Source organism: Rattus norvegicus, chromosome 6 (genome assembly GCF_021556685.1).
Source record: "Rattus norvegicus strain SHRSP/BbbUtx chromosome 6, alternate assembly SHRSP_T2T, whole genome shotgun sequence".
NCBI lineage: Eukaryota > Metazoa > Chordata > Mammalia > Rodentia > Muridae > Rattus > Rattus norvegicus.
The window spans coordinates 130,045,503-130,071,000 of record NC_141539.1 but is presented as its reverse complement, the minus strand read 5'-3'; the positions used below and the strand labels follow the sequence as shown (position 1 = coordinate 130,071,000).

Genomic DNA, 25,498 nt, shown 5'->3' with positions numbered 1-25,498 from the left:
GTGTGTACATGTGTGTATGTGTGTGCATGTGTGTGTATGTGTGTGCATGTATGCGTGTGCATGTGTAAATGTGTATGAGTATGTGTACACATGTGCGTGCATGTGAGTGCATGTTGTGTGTGTGTGTATGAGTGCGTATGTGAGTGTATGTATGTGGGTTTGTGTGCATGTATGTGTGTTAGAATATATAAGAAGTAGAAATCAATGATTAGAGCTCTGGTGGTGCAGCCGGGGTGAGACCTTTCCCATGGGTTCTGGGCCTATCCACACTCATATTGATAACCTCAGTAAACTCTTTGGTTCACTGAGCTGGACTGGGGTGGAATCAAGTCTTGGTTTCTCACAACCCTGTGCAGGGTGAAAAAAACATTTCTTTACATCTTCCAAGGGAAAGTAGCAGCCATAAGCAATGGCCCATGTTTACAGTTAAGGAGGCTTGACAGTCTCTCTATACCTCATTCTGTCTATACTACATTCGGGTCCGAAGGCTGCCCGGCATTTGAAATATTTCTGCCATTTCATTCTAAACGGGTTCATTCCGTTTATAATTTCTATAGGTTTCTAGTCATCAATTATGCCGGCATTTCTTATTCTTAAAGACCCTATTGGCCATCAAAAGTGGCACAAAAAATGGTCTCTAATATCCTTAAAAAGCCTCTCGCCTGCAGGGCAGTGGTGGCACACTCCTTAAGTCCCAGCACTGGGGAGGCAGAGGCAGGTGGGCCTCTGAGTTTGAGGCCAGCCAGTTGGCTACACAGAGAAACCCTGTCTTGAAAAACCAAAAATAAACAAAAACACCCTCTTATCCCAAGGCGGGGCCAGGAGGTAGTTCTGTTGGTGGAGAACTTGCCTAGAACTCACAAAGCCCTGTGTTAAATCCCTGGCATCGAACAGAGCAGGCATAGTGGATTATGCCTGCCATCCCAGAACTTGGGAGGTAGGAAGATCCGAAGTTTAAGGTCAACTTTGGCTGTGCAGAATATTTTCGGCTAGCCTGGGCTACACAAAACACAGTCAAGAAGAGAAAAGAAGAGAGGATGTGGGGAAGGCTGAGGAAGAGGATGAGAGGAAAGATGAGAGAGATTGTCTTGTCTGCCCGGGTCTACAAAGAAAACCCTCAGAGTTCCAAAAGGGTCTTAGACCTCTGGGAACTTCATTTCGCCAGAGAACCATGTTTTACTTGTGTACACTAGGGGGCGCAGTAAAAAAAAGTGCCAACGAGACTGCTCCAGAGCATGGTTGAGGGAAAGAAAGGTTTTGCAGGAAAGAGAAAATATCCACCGGCATCTGGAAGAGTCCAGAGCAGAGAGAAAAGAAAGGCAACTGGAGGTGGCTGGGGCTGTCTGTCAGAATGGGGAGAAGAGCAAGAGATAGACCCATGAGGCCAGCGTGTGGTCAGGGGAGCAGGCAAGGGCATAAAGAAAGCCAGATGCTGAGGTGTGAAGGAACAGAACGCTAGGGGACTTTGAAAAGTCTAACAGGTACGCATGAGTACCACTGCCTCCTGGCCATGCCCCCTCACAGAGTGCTTTGTGAACACTCTGATCAGTATACCACTCAGCCCACCAACTCTCTCCCACTGCTTTTCCCTGTACGGAGCCAGGCAGTTCCTTGGAAGGATAAACTTCCCCTTTCCCAACATTTCAACATTGCCCTGTACTGATCCTTTCGGTGAAAGTAGAGACAATGGCTGGCCTGCTCTGAACCAAACACCAGCACTGTCACAAGTGAGGCCGCTACTGTCCTGACTGACATGTCATGAGGTCAGTAAAGGCATCACATCTGACTGCCGGCATCTCCTAGGCTGTCTTCCACAGGGGACACAGAAACCCCAGCCACCAGGGTGAGGGGGTGAAATGCTCGTGGTGGAGGCCTCCCACTGGGCCTAGGCCGGCAGAGAAGAGAGGTCTCATCCCTGGGATGTCAGTGTGTGCGAAGGGAAGTGTCTCCTGCCAAATGGAGCTGGTGTTTCGCAGGGCTGGGGACAGGCTGAAATTGCAGCTATTTTTCAATGCCTCGAATGTGTGTAGGCTAGCAAAAGTTAAAAAGAGAATCTGTTGACAAAATGTTTCTAAACTCCGAGAGGAAGCTGGAAAAATAGCACAAGAGGAGACTGGGGGGGAAAAAAGCAACGGGGCTGTGCCTGGTGGTACAGAAGCAAGGGTCACAAGTTCAAGGTCTGGTTGGACTCTAGAGTGAGTTCAAGGTCAGCCTGAACAATTTAACGAGACCCTGTCTCAATGAATGAATGAATGAATGAATGAATGAATGAATGAATGAATGGCCCAGCTGTATTTATAACTCTGTGGTGGTAGGGTTCTTGTTTATATGCAGGACCTTGGTTCTACCTCCAGTGGAGAGATGGGAGAGAAAAGGGGGGAGAGGGGGCTGGAGGGAATAAGAGAGAGATGAAGAGATATGGTTTAGGGATTTTTAAACTGTACTATCTCATTTAATGTTCATAGTAGCCCGGCAGTGGACGGGTGCTAACCTCACTTCTATACATGCAAACTGTCTATTCAGCTCTACTACATCCCCAGTGGTTTCCCCCCCCACCCCTCCCTCCCCGTTCAGCTCTGTGCCTAAACCTGAAACCACAGGAACGGTTTCAACTAGCTCCCAGGTTCAGCAGCGTCTTTGGACAGTAAGCCCACAGGAGATGTTCAACACGTACAAACATCCCACTTCTTGCTTAGCTGACGCCCTGTCGCTGGGAAGACACAGCACGGCCACAGCAACTCTTATAAAGGAAGACATTTCAGTGGGCCTGGCTTCCAGTCTGAGAGGGTCAGTCCATCAGCACCGTGGTGGGAAGCAATGGAGGTGCTCAGGTAGATATGGCACTGGAGAGGTGGCTAAGAGTTCTACATCCCAATCAGCAGGAGGCAGAAAGAGTCACCGGGCCTGGAGTGAGCACTCTGAAACCCCGACGCCCACCCCCGGTGACACACTTCCTCCGAGAAGGCCACACCTCCTAATAGTGCCACTCCCTCTGAACCCAGGGGGCCATTTTCATTGAGACCACCACATTTTTCAAATCTCCTTCACGCCCATTCTTCAAGATGAGTCTTGGAAGGAAAGACCCTTGAAAGGAAGGTCAGCAGCACGGCAGAACCGATGGCAACCTGGAAAGCCCTCCCCAGGGGGCTACGCGAAGACTGTGACTATGAGGGGACAGACTGTTCTGGGTGTGACACAGGTGGACTACCAAATCATTAGGATATTTCTAAACACCTGGGGTCAGAGTCTTGGATCTCTTGCTTGCAGCCCTTGGGCAAAATACCTTTTTTTAATTGATTTTTTAATTAATTAAAATTTAATTTAATTAACTAAATTTAATTTAATTTTTTATATTTTATCTATAATATATTCTAATTAGAGTTTCTCCTTCCCCAACTCCTCCCAGATCCCCCTACATCTGCACTCACCCACCCAAATCCACACACTCTCTTTCATTGGAGTACCAACAGACATCCAAAATAATAATAAGTAATAATAACTAAGATAAAAAAACAAACAAATGGGGAAACGAGCCAGAGAGAGGGGGGAGGAGGGGCAGAGGAAAAAGAACCAAAGAAAAAGCCCAAGGAACACATACAGACACTGAGACGCACACAGAAACCCTGCATGAACAAAAGTCAGAAACCATAATATATCAATAAAAGATCTGTAAGGTAAAAAACATACAAACAAACAGGCCGAAGAAAGCATTGTGAGGCAAAGAAAACCCTCCCAAAATACCACCCAGTTAGTTTTCTGTTGCCCATCCACTGCTGAGCGTGGGACAGCCCTAAAGAGTGCTTTGTTTCCCCGGAGAAACTCCCTTTGAGAGAAGTTATCAATTGGAGACAGCTTCTGGGTTAGGGTTGGGGGCTTGTGTCTACTTCCCCTCAGCACTGGGACACCATCTGCACATCCTGCCTCAGTCTGTGAGTTCCTATATGTCTGTCCTGTCGTATCTGCAAGACACTGTTTCCTGGTGTCCTCTATCCCCGCTGGCCCTGACACTTTGCCTCCTCTTCCATGGGGTTCCCTGAACCCTGAAGGGAGAGATTTGATAGAAACACCACATTTAGGACTTCCCTGCGCATTGTGCAGTTGTGGGTCTCTGCACTGCAGGAGAAAGCTTTTCTGACGATGGCTGAGCTAGACTCCCATCTATGAGTACCATGGGATGTTATTAGAAGTCATTTTATTGCTACGTTCCTTTAGCGGAAGAGTGGTTTTCTCCTAGGTCTGTGGTTTATGTAGTCTCAGGCTCTTGGCCACCAGGACAATGTTGAGCATGGGTTCCGTCGTCTCGGGGACTGAGCCATGATGCCAATCAGGTGTTGGTTCGTGACACTAACTGCACCGCGTGTCTTGCAGGCCGGTCACCATGGTGGGTTGCAGGGTTTGTAAGCTGGGCTGGTGTTTACCTTTCTCGGGTGTGTGCAGAGCACTTCCTGGCACCATGAACACTAGTCAGTAGGGGTGAAAGGCTTATGTGGGCGTCCTCTTGGCCTCACCGTCAGTGCGTGGAGAGAAAGTCTTGGCGATAGCTTCGGTGGTTTGGGGGTTCCATGTGGCTCCTTTGGCCAACGACCCTTTACTGGCATGGGAAGATTCATTAGGTGGTGAGAGGTGTCGAGTTGGGGCTGTCCCCTCCCCCACTATGTGATGACTCCAATTTAGATTTCTTCCATATATGTATGTATATTTAAGAAACTTCTACTATACTAGGTTTTCACACAACTCTTCAAATATTAGCTGTCTTTCCTCTCTCTCCCTTACTCCCCTCTTCCCTCTCCCTCCCTGCTCTGCTGACCCTTCCATTCCTGCTGAGTCTGTGTCCCTGTGTGTGCCCATGTGTATGTGTCCATGTGTGTCCGTGTGTCTGTGTGTCCATGTGTGTGTATCCATGTGTTCCATATGTGTGTGTCCATGTATGTTCGTGTGTCTCTGTGTGTGTCCCTGTGTGTGCATTTGTATCTGTGTGTCCGTGTGTGTGCCCGTGTGTGTTCATGTGTGTCTGTGTGTCTGTGTCTATGTGTCCATGTGTGTGTCTGTGTGTGTGTTCACATAGGTGTCCATGCGTGTATCTGTGTGTGTCCATGTGTATGTCTGTGTGTGTCTATGTGTGTGTCTGTGTGTGTCTATGTGTGTGTCTGTGTCTATGTGTATGTCTGTGTGTGCGTGTGTGTGTGTCCCCCTGTCCATCCATAACTACCTATTCTACTTCCCTTTTTAGGGAGCCCCTTCCTCTTCCTCCATACCTAACCTCTGTGGTTACATGTGTTGTAGCCCCTGGGGAAGAACACTGAACTCCAGCCACACTGTCTTACCTAAGAGAAGCTGGTTCTGTCCAGTACCCAGGCTACTCTCTCCATGCTCTACTCTTCTCTATAAACCTTGCTGCTTGTTGTTGCCGTAAGAAAAGCAGTGTTCCTTACGGCCCTTGTCTCTGGAGCATTCTTTAGCAGGAACTACCAACCGTCTTCCATTGTACAGGTGAGAAAACCGAGACCCAGAGAACTTGAGTGGCTTGTCCACATTACGTGGCAGCGGGTTTTCCATCCACAACCTTCCTCCCCTGTCTCCAGAACAACTCTCAGTCTGGGGAGACCACCATGTTGCCTGCAGACGTGAGACACACTTCGCATGTCTGATGAAACTGATATCAAAACCCACTCCCTGTACCCCAAGTGTCTGAGAGCAAGATCTGCTTCCCTGAGAGGAAACACGCATGTGCTACAGGGGACAGCGAAGGGCAGCCTTATTTGTTTTTCCCTTGAAGAGTTCTAGAAAGGGGGATGTATCTTAGTATACCAGCTTCAGGAGAGAGCCAGACGGAAGCCACTTAAGCAGACAGGGGCTCATTTTGGAGGCAATGGCGCCATCTTCTGGTATATTGTGGTATAACACCCCATGACACCAGACCCAGAGCCTCTCAGGCATCCTTGAAACATTTCATTGATCTTCTATTTGGGGGAGGTCAAATTTAAAACTTTGTAAGTGTTGCAACCACTTAGAATTTTTTTTAAAAAAATCATTTTTATTTTCTTTTTAGAAGGATTTTCTTTTTTCTTTTTCTTTTCTTTTTTTCTCCAAGACAGGGTTTCTCTGTCCTGCAACTCCCTCTGTAGACCAGGCTGGCCTCCAACTCAGAGATCTGCCTGCCTGTGCCTCCAACTGCCAGGATTAGAGGTGTGCACCCACCACTGCCTGGCAACATTCTTTTAATTACTTAAAAACACGTATATCGATCCCTAATGAGACGAGACAGATGTGTTTCCCACTTTTCTGTAAGTTCTGTGCAGTGAGGGCTTAGCGCTGTGCTGTTACACAGACTCACGTGCACACAGTTATTTTGTTAAAGAACTACAGCAGAAGGCTGCAGGTCTGGCCTGGGCTCCCTCCCTGGACCTCCAAACCATGGAAAAGCCACATGTTTTCTGTCACCAAAGCAAAGCTCAGTTACCTGACCTGAGGAACCCAGGAATTATGTAAGACAGTAGTTAAGTTCCCAAGCAGTTGGTGCAATACTGAAGTTCTCTGCCTTTCCCTAAGATGTAATCCGATATTGATCAACCCTTGGCTTCTCAGTTCTGTCACCCCATCTCTGCCTTACAAAGGAAGTACCTTGAACTGGCTTTTGTTCTTGGTCCAAGACCTCTTTTCCCTGGCTTTGTCTCCACTGGGCTCAGAAAAACACTTAATAAGATGCCACGTGACCCATAAAGCCTGCTCAGAAAGTTGAGTAAAACCCACATCATTGTAGCTGTTTTAGATGATACTCAAATGCATTGCACGCCCATAGACCGTGCATGCCTGTGTCCAAATACATGCACCAGGGTTCGCACGGGCGAGCTTGGCTTAGGTATGGATGAACTGAGTCAAGGCACAAGTTAACACTGACTGAAGTTCTGCAAGAGTGGTAGAGCTCACTCTCCAGCCGGGGTGGTAAGACTTCTCAGAGTAGAGAGAACCAAATGAACGTCACGATGCAGTGAAGGAGAGCTAAGAGCAGAACTCACGTCTGAGCATGCACAAGTTCCTGCGAAGGATGTGTATCCAAACACTGGAGCACACCCAAGGCTCCAGTAGAATCTGGTCTCTAAGCTCAGCTGCTGGTTGCTGCTGCCCTGAGACCGCACTAATAGACCAGGTTCGGGCCTTCAGATATAAGTGCCCTCTTATCAGGTCCTCTGTCATGAGATCATCTCTGGGAGGAAACAATGACCGTCTCTTTCACTGATGCATACAGGGCTAGAGGTGCTTCGAGCCCAGTTGGACCCTGACTGTCCACTCCCAGTGCCAGGCTCATGGGTCTGACTATCACTTCCTGAGGACAGTGGGAGACGGCTTCACAGACATCTGTTACTAACTCAAAGTGGGCAGAAAGACATCCAGATCAGAGGGATCATATCCTGTCAGGTCCAGAGGAAACTCCACTCCCCAAACACTGGCAGTTGGACAAAACCAGCATTCCTCGGGAGTTGATGAAACCCTTCTAACAAAGGTGTCCATTCCTTTATCAGTGGCAGAGGGGACAAGTGGATCTGTGCTGCCCATTAGAACAGCAAAGTGCATGCTGGCCACCGGCTCCTTCAGAGTCACAGGTACCTAGCTTGTCTCACCTCCTCCCCCATTTGAGCTCAACTCCTCAAGTTCAGGACCCCATGCCCCTGGCTCCATGCCCCTCACCCCCATTTCTCCTTATAACCCTATTTTGGGATCCTCTCTCTTGGTGATCTCTTTCTCCTCCTCTCTTTCTCCCTTACCTCTCTCTCTCTCCTCTCATGGCCAAGTTCAGTTCACTTTATTTCTCTGCTCTGGACTCTTCCAGATGCCTCTGGCTGTACTCTCTAATACCTATAATAAAAACCTTCTGATTAACAATACCTTGAAAAGCAGCCATGCCCTCAGCTTGTGCAGACACCAAATCAGGTACCCCAGCCCCAATATCTCCTCCCTGTAAGCCCTAAAGATGCATACACTTGAGCTGCTCCTATGGGAAGGTATAAGTGTTAGCCCTATAGCCATCCCTTCCTCTCTAGAGCCCCAGCAGCCCTTACTGTGGAAACTTTCTCAGCACAGGATTCCCCAAAAGAACACACGCCCATTAAAAGCACTCGAGGAGGCTCACAGCTCCAGCCATGTGCATCCAGCCAAGAATCACTAGCTTTCCGTGGCTCGTCCATCCTTAAACATAACTGAACACACCTCCAAATATCCTTCCTAGCTCTCAGAAGCACCACTAGGCCTGAAGCAGAAACAAAGTACCTAAAGAGTATGGGACACCCTGGTCATGTGCTCAAAAGCCCAGGACAAGTGATTATGGTGTTTCCTGTAGAGGAATTTTAATCCAGCAACATGGCTGCTCTGGCAAGGGATCACATTCAAAGAACTTTCAGGTCTATATGATCCAGCTGGAATACAGACATACTCTAGGTTACAATATGATCTGGCTGGAATACACACACTCTCTTAGTACATACCTTTAATCCCAAACAATAAAAGTTTATAGAAAGAAGGAGCCATGTTTGAAAGTGGAATCTAATTGAGGGGTAGACAAAGTGATGAATCAGAGAAAGATTTGACAGAATGTGTCAGAGATATGTCTCAGGACAGGAAAGAGAGGCTACTTAAGAGAGTAGACAGAAAAGAAGGGCAACTTAAGAAAACTCCAAAGAGAGACACACAGAGAGAGGAGGCAGTTTTACTAGGACAGTTTTACATAGAGTGGTGGCAGGTGATGACAGAAGGAGCCAGAACATTAGAACATATTGCCAAGGATGCTTTAAGGCTAAGCAGAGACAATTCAGTCAGAAGCTGAGAGAAGCCAGTTTGAATCAGTTGGCTTGGAGAGGAGTTGGGGCCAGAATAGCTGAGTTGAACCAGCCAGCCATAATTTAGAAAAAGCTAGAAAGGGTGGTCTTATTTAGCAGTAAGCCTCCCAGAGGACAATTACATCTGGCGAATAAAAGTTACTTTTACAGTTTCCTCTGAGGCTGCAGGACCATGAACCAAGAGACACATAGCAAACATTTGAGGGACAGAAAGAAGGAAACAGGGAAACAGGAGGGGCTTTTTTTTTTTAAGATTTATTTTATTTATATGAGTAAGTACACTGTTGCTGTCTTCAGACACACCAGATCCCATTACAGATGGTTGTGAGCCACCATGTGGTTGCTGGAATTGAACTCAGGACCTTTGGAAGAGCAGTCAGTGCTAGGAGGGCTTTCTAAAGAGAACAACATCCAAAGACTGAAAAAAAAATGAGATAAAAGATAAAATTAGGATTGGTTTGAGATCCAGCCTCTGACTAACGGGGGTCAAACGTGAGGGATTTCCCAAGAAGCTACAAATGGAATGTGTAGGCCTGGTTGTACAAACAGAAAGCCACTGGAAGATAAAAGAAGAAAGGGAGGGAGGGAAAATGCCTTCTAAGAAAGCACAGAGGCCAGAGATTTTTCTAAAATGGTCTTGAAGTAATTTCTTCATAAAAGAGGGGGAAAGTCATAAATATCCTTCACTGTACTCCCAACAGAGCTGTAGAACTCAGGATAGTGAGGCCTTGCTACCAGACTTGGAGGGTCAACGTCTCTGGGCTCAGCCACGCTTTTCAATAACACAGAGATCTGACAAAACCTTTTCAGAAGAGCTGGTCTCAAGAGTAAACCTCCCATGCCCCTTCCTCATGAAGCTCTCAAGGCTGTGTTCTAGCAAAGAAAGGAATAAAGGAATAAAATTTAAAAAGTCCTTTTTTAAGGGAGGACTAAAGACTAAGCCAAGGAACACAGGGAACTGGGGAGTAGGGACACTCCACACTCCAACCCCGGGAGGACCGGAACAAACATGCAGTACTAGGAGGCAACCATGAGGTGAAGGATCCAAGACAGGCTGAGAGGAGGAAAGGGGGCTATTAATTACTGGATGTTTTTGTTTGGGAACGTTATCAATGGATTTTATGCATCATACGAAAACCCAGTAAGAAGACAATGACAAATAGAAAGGAACCGATTGACAAAGGTAATTAAGGACGGGAAGGGGGACTGTGTAGCCATGTAGCATGTGAGACAATGGGTATAAACTTATCACAGTAGTGACGGAGATGGTTTCATGGATAAAGGCAGTGTTAAACCTGAGACTCGTGAGAGGAAGACCAGTTCCGCAATTCCTGAGCCACATTTGAAGCGAGCTTTAACTGAATACTGGTCACGGTGATGGACTCTGGCCAGACCCGTTCCTGGATTCCCAGAGATGAGTCACATTTTGCAGAGGCTTAAAAGGCAACACCACAAGGCCACCGTATTTCCCATCAGGTCCAATCAGGGACAAGCGTATACCCCGATGTGTGCTTCTTGCTCAAATACCTCCCGCCCACAACCGATCAGGGGCAAGTGTGCATCCTGATGTACTCCCTGCACACTCGAGATCAGGCACGTCAGTATAGCTGGGTCAAACACATTTCTTTAGGGGAGCAAAAACCTGTGGTTTGCTATCTCCCGTAAACAACAACCTCCAGCGGTCGAGAAAGTTCTCTGGGGGCCAGGTGAGCCTTACGGGTTAACTTTGGCCATTCCGGCACCTGCTGCCAAGTCTGAAGACCTGAGTTCAATCCCTGGAACTTACATGGTAGAAGAAGAGAATTTATAAGTTAATTAATAGACTTTTTCAAAAGCCATACTAATCAAACATCATTGTTATAACCGAGGGAGAATTAGAAGCTGGATAGACCAGCAATGAAATAAAGACACTACGTTTTCACTAAGCTGAATTAATTGACTAATTAACTAATTAATTAATTCAGGTAGGACCTGAAAACTCTTACTAAAGAAATAGTACCAGGAATGTTGAGAGCTACAGAGGCAGAAGAAACAACTCCAGCAACAGAAACTGACAGCCTCTGGGCGGGAAGGTCAGGGGCAGGAAGGAGACTGAGGACTTCAGTCATCTCATTAATTATATGCTTGCCTTGGCTTGGCGAAATAAAAATTAGCGGGTGTGAACTTCAAAGCAGCGGGACTATGAAAGCACATGACTTATTTGGCCGTGTTGCCAGGAGTGGAGGAGGGGGGCTGTAACAGGCTAAGGGGGTGGACAGAGGAGGGAGGATAGAGGTGAGGGCTAGGGAGGAATAGAGAGCGGATGTGACAGCTTAGCACCCAAGACAACAGGTGGCTCTAAGTGAGGCAGAAATAGGGACGCAGGGAGGCTGGTTACCATGGAGAGGAGGTGCAGGGAAACCTTGCAGGGGGCAGGTCTTAGACAACCCTTTCCAGGAATGTCACAGGAGACCCCCTCAGCAGAGCTGTGCCACACCCAGGCAGGCCTGGGTGCACTCAGGTAGCCGGGCAGCTAGGGCAAAGATCAAGGTTCACATTCCAGCCGTGAGATCACTGGGCCATGACCTCAGACGTGTAGTCTGGTTTCACGGACCTCTGTGAGGTCGTCTGCTCAAAAGGAGATGCTACCTCATATTCGCTACTCTTTCCTGAGGGGGTCAAGGAAATATTTAATCTCAATAACATGTCTGTCCTCTTATCCAGCTGCTGTACCACATGGTGTCCCCCATAAAACAAAAAGGGAAATCAGGCAGCCAAACATGCTACCTTTTGACGACTGCCCCAACAGATTTAATATCCTGCAGTTAGGGGTCTAAAGTCCAGAATCCACTTCAGTAGACTAAAATCAAGGTTTGTGCTCTTTACATGGGCTCCAGAGTGGACACCCAGCCTTGCTTCTTGCCTCTGTAGGCTGACTGCAGTCCACAGTTCACAGCATTTAACCCCGTCACCATCAAGGATACTCCTGGTTACATCTCTGCTCTCTGACCTCCCTGCTCCCCCTGCTATGACACCCGACCAGAACCTACCCAGAGGACCCAGGGGCATCTGTTATCTCAAAGTCAAAGCACATCTTCCAGGTCCCAGGTAACACATTCACAGGCTCTGGGGATGAGGGTAGAGCATCCCACACACAATATTTTGGAAGCAGTGAGCTGAACAGCATCCCTCCCCTCACCTTATACCCAGAGCTTTGCTCTAGAGGCTATAGCTTGGGCCTTACAATAACTCTGAGGTCTCTGTGGTAAGACTCGCTCCCCAGAGTTGCACCTTAGAGAGATAGAGGGGACATTAAAAGGGGCAGGTCTAGTGGGAACTCCAAATCACTGAAGCAGGCCCTTGAAAAACCATCTCCTGCAGTCTTTTTCTGCCTGTGCTAAGAGAGGCATTGCCCCACCACACACATTGCTAGAAGATGTATTTACTTCCTTGACATAGGGCCAGGGCCACAGGGCCACCTCGTCATGGTCTGGAACCTCCGAAATTGAGCAAAAATAGACCCTCCTTCTCTAGTCGGGTGTCCGTTAGTCGGAGAAAGCTAGCAGGAGCTCTGACTTAGAACGGTGCACGAGGCATATCTGCAACTTTAAAACCAAGGTGGTGAGAAATGGACGCCTTCCCAGCTCACCCTTGAAGATTCTGAGCAGTGACTCTCCCAGGTTCACAGTATGTGTCCCTGAATGGTTGAAGGCTGAGCCCCAGCCAGCCGCAGAGCAGAGCAGGAAGGGGAACCCACCACGGATGGCTCTGGTGACTTCCCATGAGGGTTGCTCATCTTTGGCTGCCGAGCCTATCCCTGAGCACCAGTGATGAGCATATCAGTGTCTACGAATATTTCCCATGGTGCATCATGACAGTGCCGGGCATTTCCACCACCTTTCCCTGGCAAACGTAGCCATAGGGGAAGTGTTAGGTGCTGTGGACCACTGTACCACAGTCCTTGCTACTGATAAAAATGGGATAGCCTCTGGTTGAACTGCTCTTCCGAGTGTAAGTCCATACAACAAAAGCCCAACGTTTCAGCTCATTAGAGATTTTCTTCTGTAATATGGACTTTTTTAAATAACTCTTTGGCCACACATCAAACCTAACCAACCTCACAGAATCTACCTGTGGAGTGCCTTCTGCCTCAGTTTACTGTGACGAACACCATGGCCAAAAGCAAGCTGGGGAGGAAAGGGATAATGTCACCTCACAACTCGCAGGTGTCCCTCCATCACTGAGGGACATCAGAGCAGGAACTGGAGGCAAGAGGGTGAAGGAACACTGCTAAGGAGACTCAAGACTCTCTCAGCCTGCTTTTTTATAGCACCCAGGACGGCCTGCTGGGGTAGCCCCACCCACAATGGGCTGGGCCCTAGAACATCAGTCATTAATCAAGAAAGTATCCCACTGGGCCAATCCAATGGAGGTGTTTTCTCAGTTGACACTGTATTAAGTTGACAAAATAAATAAATACTGTAACAAGCACACCTTCCCATCTACGCTGTCCCAGTGCGACACTGGTCACAAGTTTTCAATGGTGTCATTTACCTTCCAAGATGAACTAGAGGCAAGCAAGCAGGCATTAACAATGTTCATCCCTGTATCCCAGGCTGGCTCCAAACCCACTCTGTAGCTGAGGGTATCCTTAAATGTCTGTCCCCCCCCACTTCCTCTTCTCAAGTGCTGTGATTACAAGCACTGATGTTGTACAGGGGGGCTAAACCCTGAGCTTCCTGTGTACTGGCGAATCTACTAATGGAGCTACATCCCCAGTCCTGATGAACCAACCACGTTCAGCTACAAGGCTTATTCCCTTTAAGCCTTCAAGTGGTGGCAAATCAGACAAGGCCATACAGAGTCCTGACGGAACCACACACCGAGTCATTAATGACCATGTTTGGGGTCTGAAGTAGATACAGCATTTGCGCTTTTCAACCCAACGGGGAAAGGACTGCATTCACCTGAGGTAGGCTGCACAGCTGGGAAAGAGAAGCACACGTTTAGGATGGTGTGAGCTGCTGACCAGTTATGCACGGGCACACACGTGAGAAAACACACACACACACACACACACACACACTCTCTCTCTCTCTCTCTCTCTCTCTCTCTCTCTCTCAAGTGACACCCATAAGGCGTGTCCCCATGTGATAAGCAGAGAGAGTAGACCAAGGAGCAAACCTGGGTGTGCAGTCGCCTCACCCACCACCGCCCGGAAGTCCCAAGGAGTTCCTCAGTGTGGCATGAAGATACCAACAAAGTCAGGAGAGGTCCCTCTGGCTGAAGCTGGGGAAAAGGCTCCAACCCCACACAGACCTATCTGCAGGCTTAAGCTCCAGCAGAAGCTGATCTTTCCTCAGCTACCTTTGACTCTCAGGGCAGGCACTGTGGGTATTCTGTTTAAGCTCCACCCCTACAGCTACCTGGCACCAGCCAGGTATGCTCCGCCCCACAGTTGCCTGGCAACAGCCAGCTGTGCCTGACTATAAAAGGGGCTGCTTGCCCCCTCCTCCTCCTCCTCTTACTCTCTCTTACCCTCCATTTCCTTCTTGCTCTTTGCTCTTCTCTGTTTTTGGCCCCCTCCCACGCTCCACGTGCCCATGGCCGGCCGCCTTTCTTCTCTTCTACTCTTCTCTCATTAAACCTCTCCACGTGGAACCATGGCGTTTGAGTGTTTTCTGTCCAGGCACCGGCTGAGATTTAAACCCTAACACACTGAAGAAGAAAAAGTGTCTACTTTGCCTCACAAACCAGGAAGTGCCCGGAAGCCTCAGGAATCAGTGATGCTGCTCTTAGCACACTAAGAATACCACGCTCAGCTGGGCGTGGTGGTACACAGCTTTAATCCCAGCAACAAAGAAGGCCGAGGCAAGCAGGTCTCTGTGATTTCAAGGCCAGCCTGGTCTACAGAGTGAGTTTCAGGACATCCAGGGCTCTGTATACACATGGACATGTCTCCACATGTCTGTGTAACTCTGCAGAGATTTGGATCTCCCCCCACCCCCAACTCCTCTTACTGCTATCAGATCAGCTGCTGTACACCTCAGGTGCTCTCTTTCACATTCTAGACAATTCTCAAGTTGAATGTTGAATCTATCCTTTTTAACTTTTATTAAAAACAAGTAAGTCTTTCATGTGACTGCATTTTCCTATCTGTGGCTCAGGAGCAAAGACCAAAGCTTTCTTACCTGGGGCGTCAGCAAAGCCTTTCCAAAAGACCCATTCCTCCCTTATCACCGATCTCCCCAGACAAGGGACCTGGCTGGACTTATTTTCCTGATACTGTGGTAAAAATATCCTGACAAGTATGTCTGGCCCACAGCCTGGTACTCATGCTCAGGCGGAGAAGTCATTTGCTAATAGTGTTATTCCCAGAGACAGAGAAAGCTGCTATCCCAGGCAGGACGCTACACAGTCTTCCTTCTGGGCTTTCTTCCTCACCTGAACACAAGGTTTTTAGTGGCTTCCAAGGTCTACGAGGAATCTGTGCAGACCCAGCTGCCTGCTCAAAAGAAGTGAGTGGGCGATTAATGTATCAAAAACCTTCAGACTCATCTGCCTTTTCTCCTTCCTACAGCCTTGAGGTAGGTCACTGGTGAGGGCTGTCATCCTCTGACTGGGTCCCTAGTGAAATGGGGGAAGGGGCAGCCTTAGGCTGCAGCTCTCCTTCCCTTCTTGGGGAACCCCAGACTCTGGGAGCCCAGCATACCCTGTGGGCAGGGAGGCCCATCCAACCTCAGGAAGGGAGTGGAGCTGAGGATGTCTGAACACAGAACGCTTCCCTGGACCAGCTTCTGAGAGGCCACTACTCATGGAGAAGGCAGCCTTTCTCCTGCCTGTGATGTCTAGGCAGCCTCTGGGACGTCTAGGCAATTCTGTCCCGTGTCTGGAAGGGAAGGGTCCCACAGGTGAGGGTGGCGAATTGGATCAATCAGCCCTAGAGATGTCCCACCAAGACACTGGACTGGGAGGCAGCACAGTTCCACTTATTTCCTCTGAGACCCCAGTTCATGAGAAAGAAAATGCGTCAGAGGCCAGCAGGTGCGTTCTTGCGTTCTCCCGTTCTCCCGTCTAGAGAGGTTGGGGGAGCCACCATTACCATCTGGCTCAAGGACACACACGGTACAGGGACTCCCTAGTAGCCTAAAGGAACTTCAGAGCAACCTAGCGGTGAATGAGAGTTACTGTTAATTAGTTACTCAAAAGAAGAGGACGGAGGAAGGCCAGGGGCTATACCTCAGTGGACGGTGTCTGCCTAGCGTGTACATTGCCCTGGATCCTGTTCTCAGTGCTATGGTGGCTGACACCTCAGCACCTGGAGGGTGAAGGCAGAAGATCTGAAGGTCAAGTTCACCTTTGGGTACCCGATGAGCCGAGGCCGGCCTGGGCTGCACAGAAAGAAAGAGGGAAGAAAGAGGGGCAGAGAGGAGAGAGGGAGGCGTGAGAAGCAGAGGGTAGCAGAAAGGGGGAAGGATGAAAGAAAATACAAAGGAGGCTAGTTCTCAACATCCCACAGATGTGTACTTGCTGGGTTTAATTACTCACACACACGTCTGTATTGGCAATTTATTTAAAAAAAAAACAACACTCCAGCCACCACATTTTCTTCTCTGTCCATCATTTCCCTTTTAGAGGAAGTTACAAAAGCATCAGGGGGCTTTGCCATTGTTATAACCCAAACCACGTACAAGATCAGGACTGACTCCCGAAGCTGGCAGAGTAAAGTCAACGTAAGAACGATTGGGTTACAGCAATACAGGATCACGACGTTGATTTACAGTGCAGTGGTGGTGAGTTCACCAGAGGGGATTCTGAGCCAAAGACTAAAGTAAAAGCACCCTGCCCGCTTGCAGGCCAGGAGACCCAGTGCAAGCGCCACAGCAACAGGACACCACCACGCAGTGAGGCTTTTCTGGCCCTGACGACGGGGAGGGCGCTCTGCCCGCCCGGCGAGGACCCGGGGCCCTCACTTGGAGTCTTGGTCCTTCTCATCTATCAGGGCAGAGCGGATTCCCAGCTTTTTCAGTTCTTCCACTAGGTCCCCATTCTGGTGCATCTGCAGAAGGATGTCACAGCCCCCCACAAACTCGCCATTGAGGTACACTTGCGGGATGGTTGGCCAGTTGGAATAGTCTTTAATACCTGTGGAGAGATGGAAGGTGTGTCACTGACATGATCAGAAGCAAGGGAGCCTTCCACCACAAACGCCACACCCAGCACTCCTGGAAGAAGTCCAGGTGCCTCCCCCCACTCCTGGACAGTGATGCATTTCAGAGGCAAATGGACAGCGGTTCCTTAGCCGGCCCCTCAGCTTCTCCTTCGGTCTTTAGCCCCCAAGGATTTTTGAGACTCCAGTAAGGCTCTTGGTAAAAGAGATGGCAGCCAGGGGACTAACACCAGGAAATGGGACTGTCTAACCAAGGCACGCGAGACAGGCAAAGCTATAATTATCCACACGGGCCATGTTTTCAGGGAAGGTCACGCTTGACCTCTAAATGTGCTGTGAAATCCACCCTGGACTCACTGGCTGCCCGGGTGACCCCCTCTGCCTTCTTCCTGCAGCTCTGAGTACTGAGGGCCATCACTGACTGGCACTCAAGACGCGGAATGCATTCTGCCTTTGAGCGTTACTGAGGAGAGACACAAAGGACTACAGCCTATGGCACAAGACTCCTAAGCCCAGGTCTCAGCTCCCCAGATGGGCTCTACAGAACCTACTAAAGGACATAACATGTAGCCTGGTGATTAGTATTGGATGCCTATATATGTGTGCGTGTGAGTGCATGCATGTGTATCTGTGTGAGGAGCTGGGAATACAGCCCAGCAGTAAAAAACATTTGGCCAGTGTGAGTATAATTAAGTTCAGTTTAGCAACAAACAAATTAAAAAGGCATAAGTACTATAGACAGGTATTTATCCCCTTTCCTGGTTTCCTGTCCTACCCCATCCACCCACCCCCTGCTTCTATGAGGGTATGCCCTTACCCACCCACCCCTTCTCCTCCCATTGGTGCCCAACAAAGCCATCCTCTACACATGCAGCTGGAGCCACGGGTCTGTCCATGTGTACTCTATGGATGATCGTTTAGCCTCTGTGAGTTCTGGTTGTTTGGTATTGTTGTTCTATGGGGTTGCAAGTCCCTTCAGCTCCTTCAATCCTTTCTCTAACTCCTTCACTGGGGACCTCATTCTTTGGTCAATGGTTGAAGATAATTTTTTATTAATTTTTTAAATTAATTTTTATTTAGATGAGTATACTATAGCTGTCTTCAGACGCACCAGAAGAGGACATCGGATCTCATGACAGATGGTTGTGAGCCACCATGTGGTTGCTGGGATTTGAACTCAGGACCTCTGGAAGAGCAGTCAGAGCTCTTAACCACTGAGCCATCTCTCCAGCCCCCAGACAGGTGTTTATAAATGCAAAATTGAACATACAATTAAGTACCCCAAGTGAGTAGGTGCTTCCAAAACCACAACAGTACTCAAATCAAAACCCAGCCACAAGGTGAGCTTTTTACCTAGACAATCTAAAGCACAAGACTTGCCCTTACTACTGTACCATTCCATATTTGTTTTTTTTTTTTTTTTTTTTTTGGTTCTTTTTTTCGGAGCTGGGGACCGAACCCAGGGCCTTGCGCTTCCTAGGTAAGCGCTCTACCGCTGAGCTAAATCCCCAGCCCCACCATTCCATATTTGTTTTCCAAATATAATTTACAAATCTGAGTTACATCACAATGGTCACAAGAGACAAAACACTTTCTTTTAAACCTTACTGTCTTTCTCTATGAAGCACCGAGTTGCTGTAAATGACAGGGCTGAAAGGAGACCGGGTCACAGCTTTTATCTTGCTTCTCCAGACAGTGTCACAGGCTGGGCGTGGTGGCCCACACTTGTAAAGCCATCACCCAGCTAAGGCAGGCCTGCACCTCACAGAGAGGCCCTCTCAAGAAGGGGAGAGGCTACGGTAGAGGGCAAACCCTACAGGTCTTTTCAACACCCAGTACCTGGCACTCTGTACTACCTGGAACCCAAGGCTACACCACACTGAGGTGGGTGTACAGAACTGAGAGCAACCACTCGGTAGGCAGGCAATGCAGCATTACTTGTTTGCACCTCAAATATAAGCAGCCTGTGGGTCAGCCGGAAACCTTGTACATTTACGGTGGAGGCCATGTAAGCACAGGCTCCCTGAGTCTCGTGAGCTGCAGCTGTGCACTGGCCTCTGTTTCCCAACCCTGCTTTGCTGCACAGGAAGCTCACTGATTACCTAGTGAGGGCCCACTGCCTGGAAACATATCAAAATGAAAATACACTTGCTGCCTGAGGCCTGCCCAAACCACTCTGAGCTCTGAACAGTGCCATTGTTTTAGTTAAACCTCTGCAAGTATTTTCCATCCAAGGGAGGCAGGGCTTGCTTAGGCTTAGGTGCCCTCAGACACAGTCCATCAAGGCAGGAAGTCATGGTGGATGAAGCAGTTAAGGCTGGACACAGGGTAGCACCTACTTCATCCAAGCCCTGGGCTGGTCCCAGTGTGAGGCTCTGCTTCCTAAGACAGTGACTGGGTCCCGCACCGGAATGCCCATCACCCAGCTGCGAACGAGCGGCTTTCAGAACAGACACTGTCACAGTTCCACTGTCCTGCCTCATGGCTGACATTTCAAGAACTCTGTCTCAAGGACACACGGCAGCCTCCTGGCAGTACCCGGTCCACAGTGACCTGGGATCACTTTTGTTTCTGTTCCTTGCTGGGAGCTGGTTGGTCTGGACTCCATCTGCAGTGCAAGCTAGTCTCAAACGTGCGGTTACTCCAGTGTTGGCCCTGCAGGAGTGAGCTGCAGCCCTGACTGAAGAGGTCAATAGTTTAGGTCATGCTGACTCTTCCCAGGGAGCACAGTCCTCTATTGCTAGAACTCTATACCTTACACACTAAAATGAACCATGGCGATTATTTAAATATGGCCTATGCACGTCCCACTTAGTGTGCAAAACTGCACTACTTGGTGACAGTAGGTAGGAACTCTCGAAAATTAGAGAACCAGTCTTGACAATAATCAAATTCAAGACCAAGTGTTGAACGGAAGTCACCCTAACTAGAGCTAGAGAGCTGGGGGGACTCGGCTCACACATCACTGCTGCAGCAAAACAAAAGCAAACAACAAAACAAAATGAAACAAGCGAACAATACTTCCAGTCCGGGGAGGTGGCTGTGCTCCCAAAGTGGGTGCGAAGACTGCGTTTGAGCCCCCAGAACCCATGAAAAAGAGCTGAGCACAGCAGGGAGCGCCTGTAACCGCCCAGCTCTGGAGGCAGAGCTAGGAGAGTCGCTGGGGTTTGCTGGCCAGCCAGTCTGGGTTCCATTAGAGACCCTGACTCAGAAAACTGGGTAGAGTGACTGAGGAAGACACTTGGCATAGACCTCTGGGGTTCACACTCACTGCACGTGTGCCCATGTCTGTGCCCCTCCCAAACATTAGTTTATTAAGCCAGAAAAAAAAAAGATGAAAGAAAACATGTATTAAAATTGCCCTGCCTGTCCACTTCCAAAAGGTGTGTTCTACAGTGAAACACTTAAGCACACCACACTGCCCTGGTTCTCCTGGTCCCGGATGAAGTCTGCAGTAGAACTTCAGGTGTGGACTAATTCCCAGAACCACATGCCAGGCTCTGTGATCCTGGCCTAGGTGTGTCACATCCTAGGGTTACATTTCCTTTATTTCTCCACCTTGGAGGGAGGGGAGAATCTTAGCATGAAAGTCCACAGAGCCTCAGAGAGGACGGTGAAGGTGGGAACAGAGCAGACAAGGCTTGGGCACACAGAGAAGCAGAGTGGGCACGCTGGCATCTAGATGCAGCCTCAGAGAGGTGACAAAATCCCCCAGTCTCAGTTTCCTTGGCTCCAAAGTTCATACTGCCTCATGGCTTTACTGAGATCAAATGGTATGCAACTGCTGAAATGACTGACTTCCCATCGAAGTGCCAGGCTCAACTGAGTATGGATTATAGATGGATGTGCACCCACCACGTCAAGGGCCTTCTGCCCTGTTTGTTCTGAGCAACACAGGAAACAGTGAGTGTGGGAAACAACACAGGGATGGTAGAAGCAGGGTATTCCATGAGGAAAGGAGAAAGTAGCATTTGCAGGGCTCTGGGCTACAGCACTTCATACCCCTTAAGTGCTTTCCATATATAATCCTATTTAACCAATACAGACGTGTGATATAATTATCTATTTCACAGATCAAGTTAGGGTTCAGAGAGGGCAAATAAGTCACCCAAAGTCACAGAGTCGGCATGTGGTGGGTCTAGGTCAGCATCTAGGTTTATAAAGTCTAAAGCCAGCCTCCGAGCCCATGACTCTCAGCACAGCCTGTCCCACCGACAGCTACCTGCTCACTGCACACTGTACAGCACAGAGTACTGACTCATATCTCTGACGTCATACACAGGCAGTATTACAGTTGTACCCCTGGCCACTTACTTTTGACCAAATGGGTCTCTGTATTTAGCCACATCCACTACCCCAGGATCACTGAGCCATTTACCAATCCAGTCTCCTCCTAACCCACCAGGACCTCACCTTGTCCATTTGCCCCCCACAAGCCATGTTGTCACAGACACCTTAAACCTGTATCTTGACCCTCTAGCCTGGTGGGGAGGACAAGCTGGCTTTGGGCTAAACCTCCTCCTGCCTTTGTGAATAAGGTTTTATTGAATTCAGCTTGCTGACTGAATATACAGCATCCAAGTCTACTTCCAGTCTCCAACAACAGAGCAGCAGAAGCAATGGTGACCCAAGAGTCCACAGCCCACCTGGCCCTTCACCAAGGAAGCTGTCTCCACCTCAGACTATCTTCCTGGGAGAAGGGAAACAGCTCTGTTCATCTTCAACACTGACTGTTACAATTCCAGAGTGCTCATGCCAGACGCCCACAGCACATGGCTGGACCCAAAGGGTGCACACACACAACTGGGAATCCAACTTCCAACATTCGCCAGAGTAGGGAGTACCTCTTTCCTTGAATGTTCAGACACTGCTTCATAAACAATTACAGGCTGTGCGGAGGAAAAGGGCTGGGAGAAGGAGGCTAAAGAAAACAGAGTTCACAGGTGGGGCACAGCAGGATTGAAAGAAGGGCTTAAATACACAGGAGAGCCACTGAGAAAACTCTGGGAGACAGAAGTCAACAGCCAGCAGGGAGGGCTCCAAGTGCTCCAGACTCATCAACATGTCCAAAGTGACAGCTAGGCCAGCTAACCTGACCATGTTACATAAGGTACACACATGTGGCAATGTCACATAGGCTTATGCCTCAGAAACTTTACAAGTTATAAGGACAAGAAAACATGGGGTACTGGTTATGCACTCAAAAACACTCCACCCCCTACCCTGCTCTTGTTGTAATGAACGCATAGAGAAAGATGGGCACGGGACTATCAGAGCCGTCACAGAGAAGTCTATGCTGTGACTGTGAGCGACACCAGCCTGGCCTTAGCAAGGTAACAGTCACAGAAAGCCTGCCCTGCTCAAGTGGCACTCCCTGCAGCACAGGCCTCTGTGCAAGCCGGGCCCCTGCCCTCCAAAGGTGAAATGCTCTGTGCAGGCAGGCAGGACTTCACAATGCCAGCAGCCGCAAGATTGCCCAAGGAACCACAAGGCAGCACTGTGTCCTGTGTGTACCCGAGGTGATAAAAGTGAGGACCAGAAGCCTTCTTTACACCACCCGTCCTGGATCCTGGGTGAGAAGCAGGGCCCTCTGAAAACTGTCAGAAGGGAGAAGGAAGGACCATTGCCACAGCGGGACAGGTGAGTGGCCTCTCCTTGTCTGCCAAAGCGAGCACGAGCTACCCCCTTGCCCTCTGGCATACTTGACTATAGACAAAAACCTCTTGAAAGGCTCAACCTGGCTAGGGCCCCCCGGAGCGGGCGGTGATGGGGGGGCACACTCTCATCAGTCCGAATGTCAGCCCTTCCACTAACCTTCATTTTTCTAAGCTACAGGAGGCTCATGTTTAATTATTTGGAGAACACACTAACAAAACTAACAAGCCAGTGAAATGAAGGCTTGAAGCTGGGCACAATGGCTCTCCGGCACCAGCACTTGAGCAATAGGAGGAACAATGCAAGTTCTGGGCCAGCCTAATCTTCACAGTGAGTTCTAGGCGAGCTTGGCTAGCCTGTCTAAAAAAGAAGAAAAATAATAAATAAAATTGAGTAACAACAACAACAACAAATATCAACAACAACAACAAAAAAGAGCTAAATTCTTGTGTCATCTGAGCACCTAATGGTGAGAGGCCAGGCACGTGAGGTAGACGACAGAGCAGGTCCTGATACTCGTTCTCAGATTGGTTGTCCCCGGTGTATCTTCCCTCCAGTTACACTAAACAGGGGAACATAAATCCTAAGCCAAAGCTCCTCAGACCTCATATTAAGCAAGATATCCACAGTGTAGCGTCTGCTAAGAGCCACACTGGCGGGGTGACCGCAGGTAGGTAGGTCCTAGCTCCAAGGCTGCAGAGTAGCTGCTTATCTCCCCCCTGCAAGGAGCCACCTCTGACCCAAAGCCACAACGTGCCCTGGGCCAGATAACCCCAGAGCCTCACAAGCAGCCAAATGTTAGCTGAGGAGGAAAACACGGGGTTCAGAGCACAAGGCACGTCTGGCCATCATCCCTGGTAGCACTCGTTCAGTTGCTCTTTCTCTGCTTCACCCCAGAGCCACGCCCATCAAAACCATCCCAGGGAACTAATGTGGGGTCAGCCACGAAACACCATGGAAAGCCGTCAGGTTTAATAATAAAGTTGCTGCCACTTAGTGGGTGCCTCTCGGGCCAGAGAGGATGGCATTATATACAGTATGGAAGGGAAAGGAGGAATTCCCACAATGCAGTGCAGTCTGGCTTTGAACTGGTGATCCCCCTGCCTCTGCCTGCAGAGAACTGGGGCTACAGAAGTGAGTTTCTATGCCCAGCTATAGTTTTTATCGTCTCTCGTTTCCTCACGGACTCTGCCAGGTTCAGGGTCATAATTCTTCATTTTACTTATGGCTGTGCTGCAGACCAATCACAGACCATTCCAAAGCAAACCTGATCTCCACAGCCCCAGCCTCAAGAAGAATGACCATACCACGATGAATAGCTATAATTAGTAATTTCAAACGCTGCATACTCCATTCTCATAGAAAAGGCTCCTTTCAGCAGTGACCAAACCAGAGCACCAGGTCAGTAAGAAGACTGGGGGGATTTCTAGAATGCGGGGTTCCCCAGATACCACTGAAGGAGGAGCAGGGAGAGGGGAGAGGGCAGCTTTTTCATTACTCGGCCCACCCTGACCAATTCTTGCCAAGGATCAGGACCAAATCCCTGGCCTTTCTCTTCCCCTGCTCAGAGTAAGCAAAAGACTGAGAGAAAGGATTTCAACTAGACTTCAGGACTCAGTCTCTTTGCCTTGGGGTTAGTGAAAAGCAACAGGTTTGGCTGTTCTGCTCTCTGCCCTTTGGCCCCCAACCTTGCTGCAGTTCGGGGGTCAGAAGTCTTAGTGGCTTTCTCTTCCCGCTGTGTCTCTACCATGTTCACACAGGGTTCTTTGGTGCTACAGTCCCTAAAAACCAAAGTCCGTGTCTTTCCCAACGTTGAGTCCAGCTAGACTATGGTGAAATCTCTGCGGCAAGAAGACAGTCCCTGACCCTCGGTGCCTTAAACATTAGAGGTCAGCCTCTGACCTCGTTAGGCACACACAGGCAAGCCTGAGACCTCCTCCCTACATAGGCGGCATCAGTCCCTCACCTAGCAAGTAGGCTGCTGGCTTCCAAGCCCTCCAAGTGTCCCCAAGGTACTCGCTGTGAGTCCCCCTCTCAGACAGCCAGTCCCCAATCTACCTGTTCTGACGGATCACGCTTCGGACTACCCCACACCTATGCAGCCAGGAACATCTCTCCCCGAGAGGGGCCGAGGCGAACCCTCCCTCCGCCCAGGTGGCTTCGCAACTAGGGAGGGCCCTTACTCCTCGAGATCTGCTCAAGTTCACCGCGCCCTCGTCGCCAGGTCCCACGGGCCTGACCTTGCCTCAGCTCCGGGTCCTCCAGCACGTTGTAGGCCGCATAGTCGCGGACTCCGTGCAGCCGCAGGATCTGTACCACGGCGTTGCTGAAGCCGCACTGGGGCTGCTCGGGCGTCCCCTTGAGGAACACCACCACCTTGTCCTTCTTCACCAGCGCGTCCAGCTGCTCCGCCTGGCCGCCCGAGCTTGCTGCCCGCACGCCGGCTCGGGGCAGGACTCCGCCACCCGCGCCGCGCCCCCAGCGGAGCAGAGCCGCGGCCGCCCGGCTCAGGGACGCGCTCATGCCCGCTCGCTGATCACCGCTTCTGCGGCCACCCGAGGGCTTACAGAGCCCGTGGTGTCCGGCCGGCCCACTGGAGGTTCTCATTGGATAGGCTCTGGAATGAGTCTCGTGATTGGACAATACTGGCTCAATTCCACCAATCATATCGCTTACACCGTAACGGTGGGCCTTCCCTGGGAGCCGCATCCTACAGGCTTGCTAGTGAGCCTGGACGACCACTTTGCGTGTTGATTGGACAAACTGGACGTCCGTCAGTAAAGGACAGCAAGAGGTGTGACTACAGGAAGACGGCTTTCCTCCAGCGTGCGTTCGAGGCCTGCAGGGAAAAGCCAGGATGACA

General features: G+C 49.5%; 1 protein-coding gene and 1 long non-coding RNA gene across 3 annotated transcripts; one reads left to right on the top strand and one right to left on the bottom strand.

The window, feature by feature from the left end:
* The first annotated feature begins 15,186 nt into the window (after window positions 1-15,186).
* On the top strand, window positions 15,187-17,558 carry LOC100912332 (uncharacterized). Its single transcript, XR_015623325.1, has 2 exons — window positions 15,187-15,397; window positions 17,376-17,558. It is a non-coding gene; the product is annotated as an uncharacterized LOC100912332 (long non-coding RNA).
* Glrx5 (glutaredoxin 5) lies at window positions 16,313-25,218 on the bottom strand. Of its 2 annotated transcripts, none has more exon segments than NM_001429150.1 (2): window positions 16,313-16,955; window positions 24,819-25,218. In NM_001429150.1, coding segments are annotated over 2 exon segments (516 nt in total). In that variant the 5' UTR covers window positions 25,159-25,218; the 3' UTR covers window positions 16,313-16,779.
* Between the last annotated feature and the right edge of the window lie 280 nt (window positions 25,219-25,498).